We start from the raw sequence: 19,277 nt of genomic DNA on the forward strand, positions 1-19,277 counted from the left end.
AGAAGGGTCTACTAATGAAAATCAGCTGGCTGTCCTTTCGTGTTTGTTTTCTTAATGCGCAATCTTGGCAAGAGAGGACAATATGAGAGGACGGGAGTATAGCGATCCTCTCATTATGCTTATATTCAGTCATATTCTGCATAGATTTTAATCAGCTCCTAATTTTTAATACAGTTTTGAAAGCCTCTTCTGCTCAACAAGACTGCCTTAACTTATTGCAAAAATAGTAATATCTTTAAAAGTATTATGATGGTGTAATGACCAGGCGCACAGTGCAAACAGACAACTGCATTAAGGGTATTTTTTTAGAGTTGATATTTGTATTAGTTTTGGTGTATGGGTTGATTTGTTATCAATAAGTTATTATATTAGTTATTATAAGCTGGTTTATGTGGTTTAATACTGACCCTTTTTTTTCTCCATTTATTTGCCAGGAAAACAAAAGAGGATGTAAGGTCACCCTATAATACATTCATTCATATATGTAAAATGATTATTATCTTTACATCTACAATGATTATAACAGTAAACTGTACTTACGTGGCTCCTACTTGACGTAGCCGTAAGAAAGCTGGTGTGAACTGATATCGTACAAACCGTCCAGCGTTTGGATCAACATCTCTTTTATCCCCTCTATCTGAAGATGAAAAAAGACAAACATGACAAAAATCAGATTCAAATTTTTTATGTGTTTGTCTTTATGTACAGTACCTGACAAAAGTCTTGTCGGCAATCCCAGTTGTAAGAGCAACCATTAATAACTTGACTTCTAGTTGATCATTTGGAACAGTGGCAGAAGGTAGATTTTTCCCGATGAATCATCTGTTGAACTACATCCCGATCATCACAAATACCGCAGAAGACCTGTTGGAACCCACATGGACCCAAGATTCTCATAGATATCAGTCAAGTTTGGTAAAGGAAAGATGATGGTTTGGGGTTACATTCAGTATGGGGACAAGCGAGAGATCTGCAGAGTGGATAGCAACATCAACAGCCTGAGGTATCAAGACATTTGTGCAGCCCATTTCATTACTAACCACAGGAGAGGGCAAATTCTTTAGCAGGATGGCTCCTTCTCATACTTCAGCCTCCGCATAAAAAGTTCCCGAAACAAAAAAATTGAAGATGCTTCTGGATTGGCCAGCCCAGTCACCAGACATGAACATTATTGAGCATGTCTGGGGTAAGATGGAGAAGGCACTGAAGATGATTCCAAATAATAAGCCTGTCATATAAGCCACTTCTGAAACCAAATGATCAACCAGAAGTTATTATTTGTTGTTTTTAAAACTTGGCTAGGCGACAAAACTTTTGACAGGTAGTGCATTTGCCTTGTTCATTATTACATACAATTTGATGACCATGCAACCATCTGTACCTCTGAAAATACAGTCAAGTAAAAATACTCCCGCTTGTTTTACATACTAAACTGAAACTACAATTTAGACTGATAAAAACATAGACTCTTATTATTTTACACATTTTAAAAAGTGCATACCAGAATAGATTTCATTTTGACATAATTTGATCTATTACACTGCATTATTTCACCCAAAATTTGACATTTCTATTTACATATTATTATTTGAAACACTAAATCAGACACTTCAGTTAAATTACATTTGATGTCTAGACTTTAACCAACATCAAAAGTCAAAGGGCCGGAATGCAAGTACATAAAAGCCTGTGCTAGTAAACACTGTTTGCCGTTTTGGCATATCACATTCTCTCTGCTGATTAATAATTGATTTTATCTGTAACCTCACACTGAAACTCCTCTTAAAATATCAAATGATGAAGACTGTATGTTTTCAAAATATGTCTACTTGGTTTACTCAACATGACTGTTCACCGGCTCAAAACATACACTACATACACTACTACACACATTGGGTTCACATACTGTACACTATAATAACACTGTTGATAACTGTATATACAGCTAAGAAAGAGCAATAGAAATAGTTTACCATGGGTCAAATCTAATCAATTACCTTCATAAAAATGTTTAATTATAAATACAAAAACAGCTTTTTCAGTTAAAAAAAAAAGGTACAAAAAACAACAATACACATCAATACAGACCATTTTACGCGAGAGAGATACAAATCTATGTTATAAATTATGCAGGTAATCAATCTAGTTGACACATGGTAAACTACACCTCTCTAGCAGTTCTGCAAAATACTGATGGCATTTCTTCCAAACAGAAAAGAAAAAAATAAAATGTTGTGATTTATATAGCATTAAAAGGAAAACTGGTCTAAAAAATTACTTCACTGACAGCACAACACTGTGGCTGTTTCCGAAATCACAAACTACTTTAGTAGGCACTACATTTGAATTTACTACACGACCTATACAGTACATGTTCTATATAGTTGCGTCACTTCATTCCCATTCATGAATTCTCTCGCTTGGCATCATGGTATAGTGTAGCGTCCATTGAATGTGCACTTCAGAATCTTGTCAGTAGTAGGTCATTCAGGTACCTTCCGCATACTGTTTTTTTTTCAAACAACTCTGCTCGCATAATGTTTTTAACACATTATATAGTAAAAAGCATGTAATTTCAGATGCAGCCAGTACCAATGTTTTATCTTTAGAAAAGTTCGGAAAGTATATTTGGCGGAGTAAACCTGATTTTCAAACCACATTCATTCATTCACCTTCAGCTTAGTCCCTGATTTATCAGAGCTCACCTAACCCCAAAAATAGGAAACATTTCTCATGTTAAACAATTTACATTTTGAGGGTGAAGACAAATGCTCTACATGACAATATTTTTTGTTTGTATTCTGGAAGAAATGCTTTATGGAATAAAACAAATATTAACATTTTACTCAAACGAATACTTGATTAATGCAGAGAAAATAATTTTCCCTTTCATAGCAGCATATCAAACAATTATGAATGTAAAATTGCTGTATAATGAGTCCAGATGACTGTGTACGTGTAGATAGAGCTGCTGGAGGTGCAATGAAGTGGAGTGAGGGTCCTCACCTGTGGATGGTGGTTTGGTGATCTCGAACAGGACTGTTCCCGTCTCCATATCCCTGATCTTGAACCGCGTGAAGTCAATATTGTACAAATTGTCTTCTGGACTACACAGATAGTCTGCAGAGAGAAAAAAAAAGATAAGTTACCACATTTATTTTTATTTAAATATGCAGCCGATTATGATGCCAGTTAAAGCTGGTATCTTCACTGTTTAGTGTTACAAAGCTAAAAAAAAACAAAAAAAAAACATGCAATCATACATCATTATTATTATTATTAATATTAATAATATATTTATATTTTTTGCAGTGTAATTGTAAGGAATCAATAAAAAATTACATTTAATAACAACAATGACAAAAATGATATCGTTAATATTAACAACAACAACAACACAGTATAATTGCATAAAAATGTAAATTATTAAAATGAATTAATTTACAGCTTTAACATGCAATTATACATTATAAAATAATGTAATAAATAAATTACAGCACTTAACAAAATCGTACAATATTATTATAAATTAGAAGTCTTAGTTTTGTAGTGTAATAGTATGAAATAAATGCATTAGATTTAACTCTTATCCATCAACTGTAAAACATGAAGTAGCAAATTTAGTTTTAAAAGCCACAAATGTTTTTCCCCAACTACCCCTGACACAAAAACATTATTGGCCCGAATCCTGACCACTGGTGTAAATGTTTTTATGAGTTTCATCTTAAACGTTCTTTAAATGTAAAGCCACAACATTCAGCTCTCATCTGGATAGATGTCCTCAATGTACCCGCTGGCTGCCTGGAGCTCAGACACCCGCATACGCTACAGTGCATGCCAGAGTGTGTGTGGTCACATGATGTGGGTTTTCAGCAGTATAGTGTGGATGGAGAGTTGATCAGAAATGTTAGGTGAATCACCAGTGTGGACGTGGATCGCTTTCATTCAGAAACGGCATTTAAACCAAAACACTTTAGTGTAAACTGAGACTTAAGCAGGTTGCACACCAGAAGCACCGCTCGGCGGCTTGCAGTATAGCGCCACGCATCACCATACATTAAAGGAATTCTAAACATAGGTTTCTATCAGGGTACACACACCGGCACCGCAAGTCGGCGGCTGTCGGCGTAGGTGCCAATGATAATAAAACACAACAGTTACTGTAAAGTTGGGTTTAGGTTTGGGGTAGGTGCAGATGTTAATAAAACAACAGGTCACTGTGAGGTTTAGTTTAGGATTAGGTGTAGAGATTAATAAAACACATCAGGCTACTGTGAGGTTTATTTAGGGTTTGGGTAGGTGTAGATGTTAATAAAACACAACAGGTCACTGAGGTTTAGTTTAGGTTTAGGGTAGGTGTAAACAATAATAAAACACAACAGGTTACTTGGGTTTAGTTTAGGGTTGGAGTAGACGCAGATGTTAATAAAACAACATGTTACTGGGAGGTTTAGTTTAGGTTTAGGGTAGGTGTAGATGTTAATAAAACACAAAAGTTACTGTAAAGTTGGGTTTAGGTTTGGGGTAGGTGCAGATGTTAACAAAACACAACAGGTTACTGAGGTTTAGTTTAGGGTTGGGGTAGATGTAAATAATTATAAAACAACAGGGGTCCGTTCTTCGTACATCGCTTAAATGATTTAAGATGATTTGGCAGATCCTGGATCTTTTAATCTTGATAACTGATCTCTGGCTAATTTGGTTCTTCAAACAAGCTCGCAAATCAGATTAAAATGTCTGGATAAACTGATCTGAGATCGCTGCGTGTGTTGTGAAGGACAGATTTACCGATCCTTGAAATCATGATCAGCAATGCAACGATTGGCTGACGGCACAGAAGCTTAATGAAATCATCTGATTAATCTACAATTAGTCATGTGAGCAAAAGTAAATGGTTTGTTAAATATGACACGCAATAACTTTCAACATTTGTTGTAGGCTGCAGGCTTTACACTTTCATGTGTCAAGAGTATTCATCATGTATTTCAATGCATATCAATGTATTTAGTTCTACATTTAGAGAAGATTTTTTTTATTATAGTAGCCTAGGCCTACTCAAGTTTTTTTTTTAATAGGCATAAGGAATAACTGCATAAATTAATTTTGCACCAAAAAAGCATTTTGATATTGGTAAATGTGTTAGCAACTTTTTTGAAGCATCAAATCACTGGTATATTAACGATCAAAACACGTGCATGACTGCATAAAAAAAATAATAATAATAATTTAAGTCGAATATTGTGCATGTACGCGTTTGTATCTGCAAAGTTTATCAATAAATTTTCTCTTTAAACCACCAGGTGGCAGTCTTTGTACCTTATTTCGGAGTGCAGGAGTGTTTTATTAATATATATTTTTAACTTTTAACCACAGCCTTTCCACCTACAGTCCAAGATATGTGGTACAGGTGAATTGGGTAGACTAAATTGTCCATAGTGTATGTGTGTGAATGAGTGTGTATGGGTTTCCAAGTGATGGGTTGTGGCTGGAAGGGCATCCGCTCTGTAAAACATATGCTGGATAAGTTGGCGGTTCATTCCGCTGTGGCGATCCCAGATTAATAAAGAGACTAAGCCGAAAAGAAAATGAATGAATGAATGAATGACAACAAGTCTCAGATGATTTTTGAAGAGCTAAACGATCCTGGATCATGTCAAATCGTCAATATCCAAATCCAGCTAACTGAGTAATCCACATACGAAGAACGGACCCCAGGTCACTGAGGTTTAATATAGGGTTGGGGTTGGGGTTGGTGTAAACAATAATAAAACACAACAGGTCACTGAGGTTTAGTTTAGGGTTGGGGTAGGTGAAGAGATTTATAAAACACAACCGGTTACTGTGAGGTTTCGTTTAGGTTAGGTGTAGATGTTAATAAAACACAACAACTACTGTAAAGTTGGGTTTAGGTTTGGGGTAGGTGCAGGTGTTAATAAAACACAACAGGTTACTACGAGTTTGGGTTTAGGGTTAAGGTAGGTGAAGAGATAAATAAAATATCTGGGGGGTATTCCAGAAAGCTGGGTTAACTTACCATCTGCTAAAACCTGACCTCTCGGTTGATTAACCCAAAACCTGCTTCCCGCGAGTATGTTGGTTCCAAAACAGCTGGTATGAGTTAGTTAAATCAACCTCCTGAAGATAACTGCGGGTTAATGCGCGCGCACGGCGCATACCTGAAGGCATTTTCAGTAGATCGAATTCACCATAGAAAGTCACGGTGAGAAAAAAGGGCAAAGAACTTAAGAGGCGGAGCTGGAGGTTTTAAAACACAGATTACACATCTGCATCAACGAAAGAATTATAAGTAAGAAATAGATAAGAAAAGAAAAAATAAATGATAAGAAAATTCATTAGTTCATTAAATTACACATGCCACCCTCCCTTTTATTGTAATGAAAATTTTAACTTCTCTTTAACATCCTTTTTAGGTATGTTATGTAACCATTCATGCATTTAATTGTATTATACACCATTTAGCCTCAACATAGTGATGAGGTGGGGTCATCACTTATGAGCTAGTAAGTGGAAGCAGTATTGGGTTTTATAGTTGAAACACCAATAGCATTTGGAAACCCTGAAAAAAAGTCATTAAAAATGTATAAAGTGTGTGTGTGCTTGAATAGATGTATACATATGAACGACATCCTACATCTTAAAATATGGTTTATGGCCAAGGAACTGTACAAAAGTGTATAAAACAGTTCAGTGCCAGGCAAACTGTACAGATGGTCCTATTGCCACATTGTACAGTTGCATAAAATGCCCTTACGCGAATACAAAGAGCTGCACTGAATGTTTTCTATGTTAAGCGCAGACCCGCGGCTTGTCACGTTTGATTTCAAAAGGTTTGTTAAATAAATTAAAGATTCTTTTGAAAAACGGCAACGTTCATTCAAATAAACATTTGGTTATGAAAAGAACTATGCACTTACAGCTCTCTCACAATGAAAAAAAACTTGTATATCTGTGCTTCTACGTCCATAAATATTCTCATCAAAAGAGCACGCAATGCTCAGTAAACTCTCTGAAACAGACAAACTCTGGAACATAGCAACTTACTCCCTGAAGATAACCTGCTCCGGAGAAGGTTATCTTTGGAGAGTTAGTTGCTATGGCTACTTAACATACCCGATTTTGGAACCAAAGCTTAGGTTATGTACATACTTACTCTCAAACTTACCTGGGTATGTGACATAACCTGCTTTCTGGAATACCCCCCAGGTTTCTTTGAGGTTGGGTTAAGGGTTGGGGAAGGTGCAGATGTTAAATAAACACAACAGTTAATGTGAGGTTTAGTTTAGGTTTGGGGTAGGTGCAGATGTTAATAAAACACTAAAGGTTTCTGTGAGGTTAGGTTTAGGGTAGGTGCAGATGTTAATAAAACTCAATAGGTTACTGTGTGATCAGGTTTAGGGTTAGGATAGGTGTAGACCAGGGGTCATAAACCCTGTTTCTGGAAATCTACCTTGCTGCAGAATTCATGTCCATCCCTGATCAAATACACCTGAACCAATTAATTAGGACCTGAAGCAGCACTTAATAATTGCAGACAGGTGTGTTTGGTCAGTGTTGCATTTTAAATCTGCAGGAAGGTATCTCTCCAGGAACAGGGTTGGTGACATTGGGTTAGACATTTATAAAACACAATAGGTTGGACTCCCTGTAGTGTACAAGACATTAAGTAAATGAATGAAAGTAGTTTTGTACAGATCACTTGGATCTGGCCAGCCCATTTGGAGCTGGTTAAGACCTCCATTTATACCCTTCTCAACTATTTGAATTTCTGTAGATTAGATTCTGGCCAATTTACTGGAAAACAACACTCGTAGTACATTGAGCCTTTCGTAGTTCTTGAAAAGAGATTTCTTCAAAACTAAATATATCCTTTTAGAGTACGTTTTGTACATTTTTAGATATTTTTTTATGGCATTCAAAAAGCCACATTCAAAAAGTGAAAAAGCAAAAAAGGACCCCTTTAATAAGCAACAGCAGTAAAGATCCATCCATTACACCAGGAAAACATTTACCATTAGGACACACAAATACACACTGTGCTCTAGTAATCCACAGACGTGACCATGCCAATTAGTGTTTGCCACTCGGCAGGTAGTGGATTGTGGGTCTGTTTTGCAGGACAGATGGGAAATCTGACTCATTCTTGGCCAGTTCATTAGAGATGCCAGAACGACTGTTCCTGTGGGATGGTTTTTGACAAATAAATTAGACCCTGCTTCGACAAACAGAGGCCACATTAAAACACAGGATTCGGTCATCGCCCTTATGTTTTACACAAATCTAAGCTGATAAATTACAGAGCTGTTATTCAGACTCTCCTGTTCAGAGGCTCAAATAAGCGTCAGAGTATTTATAGCTGAATTAAGCTGCATCTTGAATAAATTGCTAAATAAACGCCATCTAGATGGAGAGGAAAGTCTGAAAGGGAACAAACCTCCATCCGTACCATAAAACCTCGCCGGAATAAACAATAGCACTAATAAAAGCATCACATCAGGGCTTACACAACAGCAGCATTTCACTTGCAAATGAGCTCTCTATTAAAATGCACAGTTGTTGCCACTTAATATTCAGGGTTTTTTGTGTCTGATTTCCTGAGCAGACATTGTGGGGAGTGAACTGTGACATTAGGCCTGGATAATGTTAGCTTGGTATCAAAATGAAGCTGTTTTTAGATGTGGTTGTAATTGTGTCTCACACTGCGATAACATCATCGCGTGGAAAAAAATCCTCTTTAAAACTACTGATAGCTGTTTACTGAAGACTCACGGTGATGTAGTGTGTTATTTGTTACAGGGACGCTATGAGGAAAACCACTTACAGGCTGAAATTCATGTTAAGGTAAACAACAATGCAAAAACTGTTAGACCTGTTGACTATGCTTTTGAATAATTTTATAAAATTATATTTTAAATCAATTATTTTATTAAGATCTAATATACAGTATGTACACATGTAGTACAGACCAGACTCTCTAGTTTTCTTTTGCGATAAAAATGATAATTCCCAGAAATTTGCAAACAATTCTGCAATTAAAATAAATAAATAAATAAATAAATAAATAAATAAATAAATAAATAAATAAATAAATAAATATATATATATATATATATATATATATATATATATATATATATATATATATATATATATATATATATATATATATATAAAAATTTATAATAAATATAAAACATATCTATAAAAAAAATTACACATAATATACTTTGCTCAGGACATCCGTAACACGCCTAAAGCACGTATATACGCAAAACTCAATGGCAGGGAAGCGTTTTCTCTCGTTAACTGCAGGAAAAAAAAGTTAAACAAAATCATTTAGCAATTTTACGCCTCTATTTTACGCACATCATAATACCAGCAATACATGTAAGGCACAAATAATGTCCTTCAATTTCTCACACTCTCTTTTGCAGTCTGAAGCACGTCAAACACACAAAATTTGCGTCCAAGGAAAATCTTTGCATTGACTTCACATGTAAATCATTCATGCTTCATCTACTCATTACTATTGTCCGCTTTCAATGTCTATAAGTCATGTAAAACAATTAACTGCAAACTGAAATAAATCATTTGATTGTATAGTTTTGAATTGGATGTTTTATTAGATTTACATTTTTTGCGATTATTTTGATTTTAATTAAGAATTTTGCAGGACCGCAAAAATTTGTGGCTTTTTGTTGATTTTCCATTGGATTCAGCAATTGCGGAATCCTGAAAAAACTAGGGGGTCTGATAGACAGAATGTTAAAAACTTTAAATTGAATGTTAAATTAAAACACGAAGATTTTTTTTTTTATGAATTTAACTTAATTCTTGCCTATAACGCCCTATTCACATGGAGTGTTAGCATCAATACTTCTGATTCACTTTGAATGGGTGACATCAAGCATTGCTGAACTTAACTGTGGATCTATCGAGACAGTCCTCGCTGCAACTTGATGACGCAGTTGACCAGGTACACCTCCTAACTTAAACAAGGGTTGACGCTGAAGCACCCTGTGAATTGGGTGCTAGATATTCAGATCCTTACTCGAAATCTAATTAGAGTATTTTTGGATATTATTATTATTTTTTTTTTTTTTTTTTTATTATTATTACTACTATTATTGTTGTTATTATTATAATTAATAACATTAAATTAATATCAATACATTAATAAATAAAAAGCCAAGCATGTTAATTTTCATTCATTCACCTTTTTTCATTTTGGATGAAACCTGCAGTTAAAAAGTTAAAGTAATACAATGTTATTCAGAGGTATTTAATAATTTATTAATATTATTATTTGTTTTTTTACAAAATATCATTCTAGATTTTGAATCCTGCTTACCCTCTCATTTTTGTTCACTGTAAAAAATATATATATGCATGATTCCACATAATGCACTCATTTTGTCCCAACACATTAAGCTAACTTTTATCGATCAAGTTAACTTACATTTCAACAGCTTAAAAACAATTAAGTTGTCCCAAAAAAAAACAAAAAAACAAAAAAAGCTGTTTTAGCTCAGTTTTAAGTAGTTTAAACAAGCAGCAAATTCATTTTTAAGTGTGCATTTAATAAAAATCAATAAATCAATACAATACGACAAGAGCAAATCTTCTGGAAAAAAACATTTACTTTAAATACCTATAATACGGTAATTGAGCAAATTGAATGCATTTATGAGATGTCTGCATATTAAAATTCCATAAAATGCATATGCTTGCATAACAAGAGATATTCACAAAAAATTTAAAAATCTATAAAAAAATAAATAAATAAACAGAACTATGAAAATTGAGTTCAGCAACCCAAGCCAAACTAGGCATGGGCCAGTATAAGATTCTGATGCTATGATAACCTTGGATAATATCAAGGTTTCACTGTATCAAGGTATTGTGATTACTGCTCTAAAATAAGTTCTTTTTAAATGTCTGGTTATAAAAAACAAAACCTTTTTCGCCCTTTGAACACAAATTTTAAACAAAATTTTAAGAAATGTTAAATATTTAGAGGAGTAAACATGTCCGGCTAAATAATTAAAAATTAATCATTGACTTCTGCTGACTTCATTAGTTTCAACAACACTGATTTCTTTACAACTTGAAAAGCCATCTTTGAATATATTTTCTGCTGGAGATATTGTTGTCCTAAGACAACAAAACATGAAAATAAAAACATACAAAAAAAAAAATCTTACATATACCGTAGAAATGGTATAAGACATTTTTTTTTTGTTTTGAAAACCTTGACTTTTACAAACCGCGGTATACCTTGAAACAGGATACCATCAAAGCCAAACAGTCCATTTTTCTAAAAAATATAGTCCACAATCAAGTGCAATCTACAGTTGTAGGCGTCCAGTATCCAAGTATTTTCAACGCCGTATCCCTGCTGAATAAAAAGCCCATAATACAGTCTCCAGAGAGTCACATGCCTAAATTCAGCTCCTCCTCTCTGAACAGTGAACATGTGCTCTTCTAGGAGCCCGGGGCCCAGATTAGGCCCTAAGCAGCTTAAGGCGTCTCAGCATGGCAGGCTGGATTGGGACGCGCTCAGGAGATTTAAAGGAAAGGCAGGTTGTGTGCTTCTGTCTGTAGCACCGCAATGTGATGTAACTGCAACTGGCCAAACACAGGCCTCAGATATACACTTCCGCTTTCAAAACCCATTTTATAATGCTATTGCTGACCTGCAAATGACTAAACGTAATGCTGAATGACCCATAATGCAAAAACAACCCTCTTTGAAGGATTTGAGATGCTCCAATGGGACAGTAAAATAATGTTAAATGAAGCCAATCAATTACATGAATATTTGAATATTGAACATTAATATTTAAATGTTTAATAAACAAACTAATATGAACAACAAGTATTAACTAATGTCAGCAAGGATAAAAAACATTTTTTACCCACCCATAGTCAGTCCCAAATCTAAACCCAAATTAACTTTTTTCTTCTCCTGGTCAAAGGAAGATATTTTGAAAGATTCTGATAAGCAGAAAAATCACTTTGCAGAAAAAGTCTTTGATGAATAAATTAATCTGTGGGAAAAATGAAATGACCCTCTGTTTCTTAGAATATTCAATGTGTAGTATGGACATGTTTGTGTTAAAGCATCCCATGATTTTAGAAATGTTCAAAAAAAGGGATAGTAGTATGTCAGTGGCTACTGTATGTTTCCATCCACCTATCTTAATGCGCATTGTGGAATATTACATAAAGAATGTTTAATGGAAATGCAAAGATTTTGAAAATATAAATTAAAATACACTACCGCTCTAAAAGTTTTTTATTATTATTATTAATTTTATTTATTAATTTCAATAAAACTATTCTGTTCATCAAGGCAGCATTTAAGTGTAAAAAAGGGTATTTGTTAAATATTTATTGATATTTATTTATTATTGTATGTAGTTTCAAATGAAATGATTACTTCAGTCATAATAATAATAATAATAATAATAGATTAATATCAGAGTGATTTCTGAAGGACCATGTGACTCTGAAGACTAGAGTAATGAAGCTGAAAATTCATCAGATTCACTGGAATAAATTATTAAATTATAAACTATTTTTGAACAGTTATTTTATAGTGCAATAACATTTCACAATTTTACAATTTGTACTGTATTTTTGATTAAATAAATGCAGCCTTGGTGAGCAGGAGAAGCTTATTTTAAAACATTTCAGAATCCTACTGAGCCCAAACTTTTGACCGGTAGTGTATGCGGTGTATAATGTGCATAACGGTGTATGATAATCTTTTTTCTGGTCAGAAAAAAATTTATTAAAAAATAATAATAATAATAAAAAAAATTCACAAACACATTTACCAAATAAATTGCAGCATGTGTATCAAAAAGAGTCATTAACAACATTGTAAAACATCTGAAATGCCAAGCAAAGTCCACCCTCAGAGTGGTTCTCACAGGTATTATTAGGTTGGTTCAACTTCATGCGGCACCAAAAGAATCGACTGCCGCCTGACAAAAGGAAGGCATTCTGGTTCGACAATTTGTCCAACTTAACCGGTGCTACAGCCACCTTGCAATCACTTATGCATACAAAAAAGCAGGAGATTAGGCCATCTAAATGTGCTCTTGTATACAAATATTTTGGAAAAATATTAATTTTTGCTTAACCTTTCCACTTGTTAAGTCGTGACATATCGGTGACGAATGGAATACTGTTTCCGGGTCCAAGCCGCTACTCATTTGAATTGAGAAAATATTAGTTCATGACCATTTTTTAGTCATATCTCACACTTTAAAGTGAATTTTATTAAAAACAATCATGGTGTACATAACGGTCTCTGGGTTTGCTGCACCACAAATACCAAAATTTCTACAATTTATAAAAAATTTAATCACTTTCTTTTCATTACGGTGGCGCAGTAGGTAGCGCTGTCACCTCACAGAAAGTTTAACACTTGTTCGAGCCCCGGCTGGGTCAGTTGGCATTTTAACTGCAAACCTTGTCTTAAAACAGCTTATATTGAATCCAATCTGCCAAAGCGACTGGTTGTCACTGACCATTTAGCTCCACCCACAAATCAACATAGTTATAAATAATAATCAGAAAAATTTAACAAAAATCTGTGCATGGCTTGTGTGTGAGCTCTATTTTTAATTAACCTCAGCATTGCTTTAGTAAGTTGGTCCTTTGTAAACAAATCTGAAGAAAAAAAAAATGAATTGAACCACCAAGGCATTTTCAAAAAGTCCAATCCAAAATAGCATGCTGTGTGATTATTAAATTAAACAGTAATGCCTCAACACACAGATGTGTGTATTTGTTTTTATCTCACTATTGTTGTTTATCATTGCAGACAGTTTAATATTAACGGAGTATATAACATTTTTGTATAAAACATTGACATTCTAGATGACAGCAGCATTTATTTATGACTGATATTGTTGTCAGAGGTTTCAGAGCACTGAAAGTTTTAATGTGCAGACTATTACAAGTTGCAACTGTTAGACAATAATTTTTATGTAAAAATCTTGATAACTTAAGTGGAATGGTGACACGGGGGCAGTACGGTAGCAATAGAGTCACAGCAAGAAGGTCACTGGTTCAAGTCTCGGCTGAGTCAGTTGGCATTTCTGTGTGGAGTTTGCATGGTCTCCCGGTGTTAGTGTGGGTTTCCTCCAGGTGCCCTGGTTCGTCCTACAGTCTAAAGACATGTGCTATAGGTGAATTTAATAAACTAAATTGGACATAGTTTATGTGTGTTAATGAGAAAGTATGGGTGTTTCCCAGAACTGGGTTGCAGTTGGAAAGACATCCGCTATGTAAAAAACGTGCTGCATAAGTTGGCAGTTCATTCCGCTGTGGTGACCCCTGATAAATAAAGAGACTAAGCCAAAGGAAAATAAATGACTGAACATAAGAGGTGCTCAGAACAACATATACTGTATATATTAGGGGTGGGGGATATGGCAAATTTCATATACTGTTTGTCGATACAAGTCCTCTCATATGCCCAAAATATTATGTCATGATATTAGTACATTTTCTGCAAATTCAAATCAATTAATAGTTCACATACATTGACCACATGGAAATCACTTTTCTTTTAAGTTGAAAATCTACTCATCCTTATGTGATCATATTTCTCACTTTATTTAGGACTTCAGGGCAAATGGCAATATTGTTTATCTACCCATCTTTCTGTCTCACTACAATCCAACCAACTCTTCAAGATCTCAACTAAGGGCACCTGGTACTACCTAGAATATTAAAGTCGAGTAAAGGAGGTAGAGCCTTCTCATTTATGGCTCCTAAACCCTGAAATGGCCTTCCTGATAATGTCCGAGGCTCAGACACACTCTCTCAGTTCAAAACTAGATTAAAGACCTATCTGTTTAGTAAAGCATACACTCAATGCATCACGTAACGATATAATGCATGAATGTGCTCCACACAGGTTGACAACCACCTGCAGGACACACTCCTCCTTAATACAACACATTGTGTTAGAAACGCTCATATGCTTTACATGCTTGTTTCTATGTTTGTTTATATAACTGCTATTTTTATTTATAACACTCCATTTTTGCATCTCATTTATATACACTATTAACAGCAGCTACGCTAATTATTTATTTTCTTTATTCTCAATTTCCACCTGGGGATACTCATTCTGAGGTCCCTAGAGACAATGCAGCATCATTGATGCGATCCAAGACTTGTGAAGAGATTATCCCAAGGTGTCCATAATCCTGGACCAGGACGTATCCCGAGCTAATGCAGTGGTCCTCATGGAGTGTATTAGGCTAAGGCCCAATCCCAATTCTACCCCTTAACTTGCACAGTCACTTGAAGGGGTAGGGGGTTTGCAATTCTCTTTAGCTTGAAGACGTAGGGCTAAGGGGAAGGGGTAGACACCCCTTCAAACAGAGATTTTTTAGGACGACACTTGAAACCACGGGGTAAGAACATTTTCCCAAATACACCAGTCACAATAGCAGCATAGCTGCACCTATAATCCATAATAATAACTCCTGTATAGCAGTCCCACAACATCCCGACACTTGAATACCCTGTCACAAAAGTCTAGTGGCTGGGAATGAGCTTTTTGCTGTAAAATGTGTCTGCTGTAATGTTAATGTTTACATAGATGAATAAGGCCACTGTGTAAATGCACAGCATAGTTACGATCTTATTGCCACATTAGATCGTTATAAAAACATAATATATACCTTCAGTGATTTCTTGAAGATAAATACAAAAATTAAACACAAATGGAATAACTACAGTAGTCGTGATAGTCTGACCTCATGTGAAGCAAGAGATCACGATGACATGATGACATGGTGCAGGTGCTGTAGTGGTGTCGCATGTCCTATGGGTAAATTTTGAAGCCCTGTTTTAAGGGCCAAAGGGGAAGGGGTAGGGGTACAAAAATAGAATTGGGATTGGGCCTACTTCCTGAGAGACCACCATGACAAACGAGTCCCAGCATTGATCCTGTGGGCCAGCCTGACCTCCCGCCGGTGCCCTACTCACACCTGGAGCTTCTCCACGATAGACATCCAGCTTCTCCAGCCTCCGGCGTCTAGACTGCAGCTCCACACAGGCAGTTTGGCCAGAAGAATAATGGTTGGCCCCAAAAGAGCCTAGTTTCTCAAGGGTTTTTTTCCCCCTTCACTTTGTCTATTGGTAATTTTTTTTTTTTTTTACCTCGCCACTGTCACCGCTGGCTTGCTTGGATCGGGACTTGTGAAGCTGCGCTTTAGTGGATCTGCTCTACTGTGTTTGAACTTTCAGCAGTGAAATTTAAACCACAATGAACTAAAATGAACTTCAACACTGAAATCTAGACTTTACTAGAACTATGTTAAGCTGCTGTGACATGATCTATATTGTGAAAAGCGCTATATAAATAAACAAACATGAATTAAAATGCTTCGAGAATGTAGAAATGTATATTAAACCTAAAACACTTCAAAAATGTAAACACTGTACTTTCAAGATTGCAACTTTCTAACAATGCTGTTGTTCATGTTTCTGTCTGCATCCCTGTGAAGTCTTGTAATTTTGCGTTCTTGTAAATAATGAAAAGGAATTACTGTAAACAATGTATTTTACGACACCATGATAAAGTTCAAGCAAAATATAAAACAAACTTCTTATATTCTCGGTAATAGTCACTTTGAACTCTCACCTACTGTACATCATACTGCACAGCCCTAATACACTACATCTATAAATTCTAAATCAATTAAAAAACCCTGCAGTGAGCATAGTCGCTCTAAACACAAGCTGATATAGTTTCATTCACTGAGAAAGCTTTACAATAACCGACTGACTTTACACCTATTAAATAATCTGTGCAGAGAATGACAGTGATAGTAATGAGGATTATCTCTTTGATATAATTCCTCAATATCCGCTACATAACTACCAACACCTTTGGAGCTACACATTAATTTAACACTGACTGCTGTTCACTGACCACAAATGAAGCTTTGTAGAAAATCACCTCTCCAACCCATCACTCCATCTGGCCATTGCTCTATGCCAGGTTTTTGTCTGACAGATATAGGGAGAGGGATGGAGTGTGTGTGAGAGTGTGTGTAGGAACGCGTGCAGCAGTACATTAATAAGAGGTGGCCTGTAATCCGATCTCGGCATGCCGCCCAGAACAGTGAGGTAATGCCCAGAGTAGCAGGTGTGTGTCTGTGAGTCGGGAATGAGCCGATGTCACACTAACATGCCTTTAGGATGGGCAGTAGAAGCGGAGTATGCTGAAATATTCAATGATTCTTCCCATTTACTCTTCTCTGTAGACAGCATTTTATTTAGGCATGCCCACATTAAGCTGTGATGCTTCTGCACCCAGTGATAGTTTGAATCCAACATGCAACACTGAATCTAATGGCTCATTTCTACTGAGAGGTACGGTTTAGTGAAGTACGTTACCTATTGATTTACATTTCTACTGTCAGATGAACTAGAATAGCAAACTTTACTGTACTGCTTTTTTGACACCCTTTCGTATGGGTAAAGCATGTACAACAGTATGGTAGGAGCTAGACTCACTGTAGAATGCTGATTGGTTTACAAAGAATTGTCACTTGCACATGCAACAAGCCAGGAAAACAACAACATGGTAAGCATCATTTTTTAATACACTGCCAAAACACAACACCGTAATAATGATGATGATGATGATGATATGCAAGAATGAACCCTGGTCAACCTGAGCTCATCATCATCATATATTTATTTAATGTCATGTCAGCAACAATGGTTATTTTCATAGCACAAAACATTTCATTAATAAATAAACTATTAAAGCGACGCAGTGGCGCAGTGGGTAGCACGTTCGCCTCACAGCAAGAAGGTCGTTGGGTCAAACCTCAGGTGGGTCAGTTAACATTTATGTTTGGAGTTTGCATGTTCTCCCTGTGTTCGCATGGGTTTCCCCCACAAGTCCAAAGACATGTGGTACAGGTGAATTGGGTATGCTAAAATTGACCGTATTGTATGAGTGAGTGTGTTAGAATGTTTCCCAATGATGGGTTGCAGCTGGAAGGTCATGTGCTGGATAAGTTGGTGGTTCATTCCGCTGTGGCGACTCCAGATTAATAAAGTGATTAAGCCATTAAGAAAATGAATGATTTACTATAAAATACGGTGGCCGAGAGAGCCTAACACGCTGCAATTTAAGAAAGCACATGCAATTGCAAAAAACACCAGTAAATAAAGAAACGATCTTCAGTAATTTGAAAGCACACTTGTTGCAAATTGGTCACAACACAAACAACTGAAGAAACGCGCAGCAAATTGGTCACAACACAAACAACTGAAGAAACGCGCTGCGAATTGGTCACAACACAAACAATTGAAGAAACGTGCGACAAATCGGTCACAACACAAACAATTGAAGAAACGTGCAGCAAATCGGTCACAACACAAACAATTGAAGAAACGCGCAGCAAATCGGTCACAACACAAACAATTGAAGAAACGTGCAGCAAATTGGTCAACAAACAATTGAAGAAACGCGCAGCAAATTGGTCACAACACAAACAATTGTTTCTTGAATTGTTTGTGTTGACCAATTTGCAGCGCGTTTCTTGAATTGTTTGTGTTGTGACCAATTTGCAGCGCGTTTCTTCAGTTGTTTGTGTTGTGACCAATTTGCTGCGCGTTTCTTCAGTTGTTTGTGTTGTGACCAATTTGCAACAGGTGTGCTGTCACATTGCTGTCTTTATTTGCTGGTGTTTTTTGTAATTGCATGTGCTTTCTTAAATTCCAGCGCGTTAAGCTCTCTCTGCCACTGTAATTAAAAACCACTAACAAATGAATACATTAATTACATAAGACATTTTATGTTAATAGACCTGAGCTCAAACAAAGCTTGATCAGAAGAACAGAATCTGCTTCTTGTTTTTATTGTCATTTACATGGATATTCATGTCACATCTTAAGATGTGGAAAAAAACTCAAGGGGTGCAGAATCTTTGCTCAATTTGTGCACATTTATCAATCATCTAAATATTAAATAACAAACTTGAGTGCAAAAAATGACCCACTATATGAACGGCCCATACACACAGCTTTCTTTTTCTGGCATACACCATGCCTCCCAAAAGATATTGTTTATATTTGAAATGCTAGCCTGATCAGGGTGACCCATACTGAACAGTACTGTGCCGACCAGTGAAAATGAGAAATAACATGCACCTAATGTGAATGCTATTAAATGGCATCTATTGTGCCCCTTTTGTGAGATTGAG

General features: G+C 35.8%; 1 protein-coding gene across 1 annotated transcript in view; it reads right to left on the reverse strand.

Moving 5' to 3' along the window:
- Nucleotides 1–19,277, reverse strand: part of unc119b (unc-119 homolog b (C. elegans)) — a 60,255-nt gene that overhangs the window by 6,070 nt on the left and 34,908 nt on the right. Inside the window, exons 2-3 of the mRNA XM_056447105.1 lie at nt 3,007–3,120; nt 541–637 (exon numbers count right to left, since the gene is read on the reverse strand). Of these exons, the coding sequence (XP_056303080.1) occupies nt 541–637; nt 3,007–3,120 (211 nt within the window). The remainder of the gene's footprint in view (nt 1–540; nt 638–3,006; nt 3,121–19,277) is intronic.

The sequence above is a fragment of the Danio aesculapii genome, chromosome 21, assembly GCF_903798145.1.
Source record: "Danio aesculapii chromosome 21, fDanAes4.1, whole genome shotgun sequence".
Classification (NCBI taxonomy): Eukaryota; Metazoa; Chordata; class Actinopteri; order Cypriniformes; family Danionidae; genus Danio; species Danio aesculapii.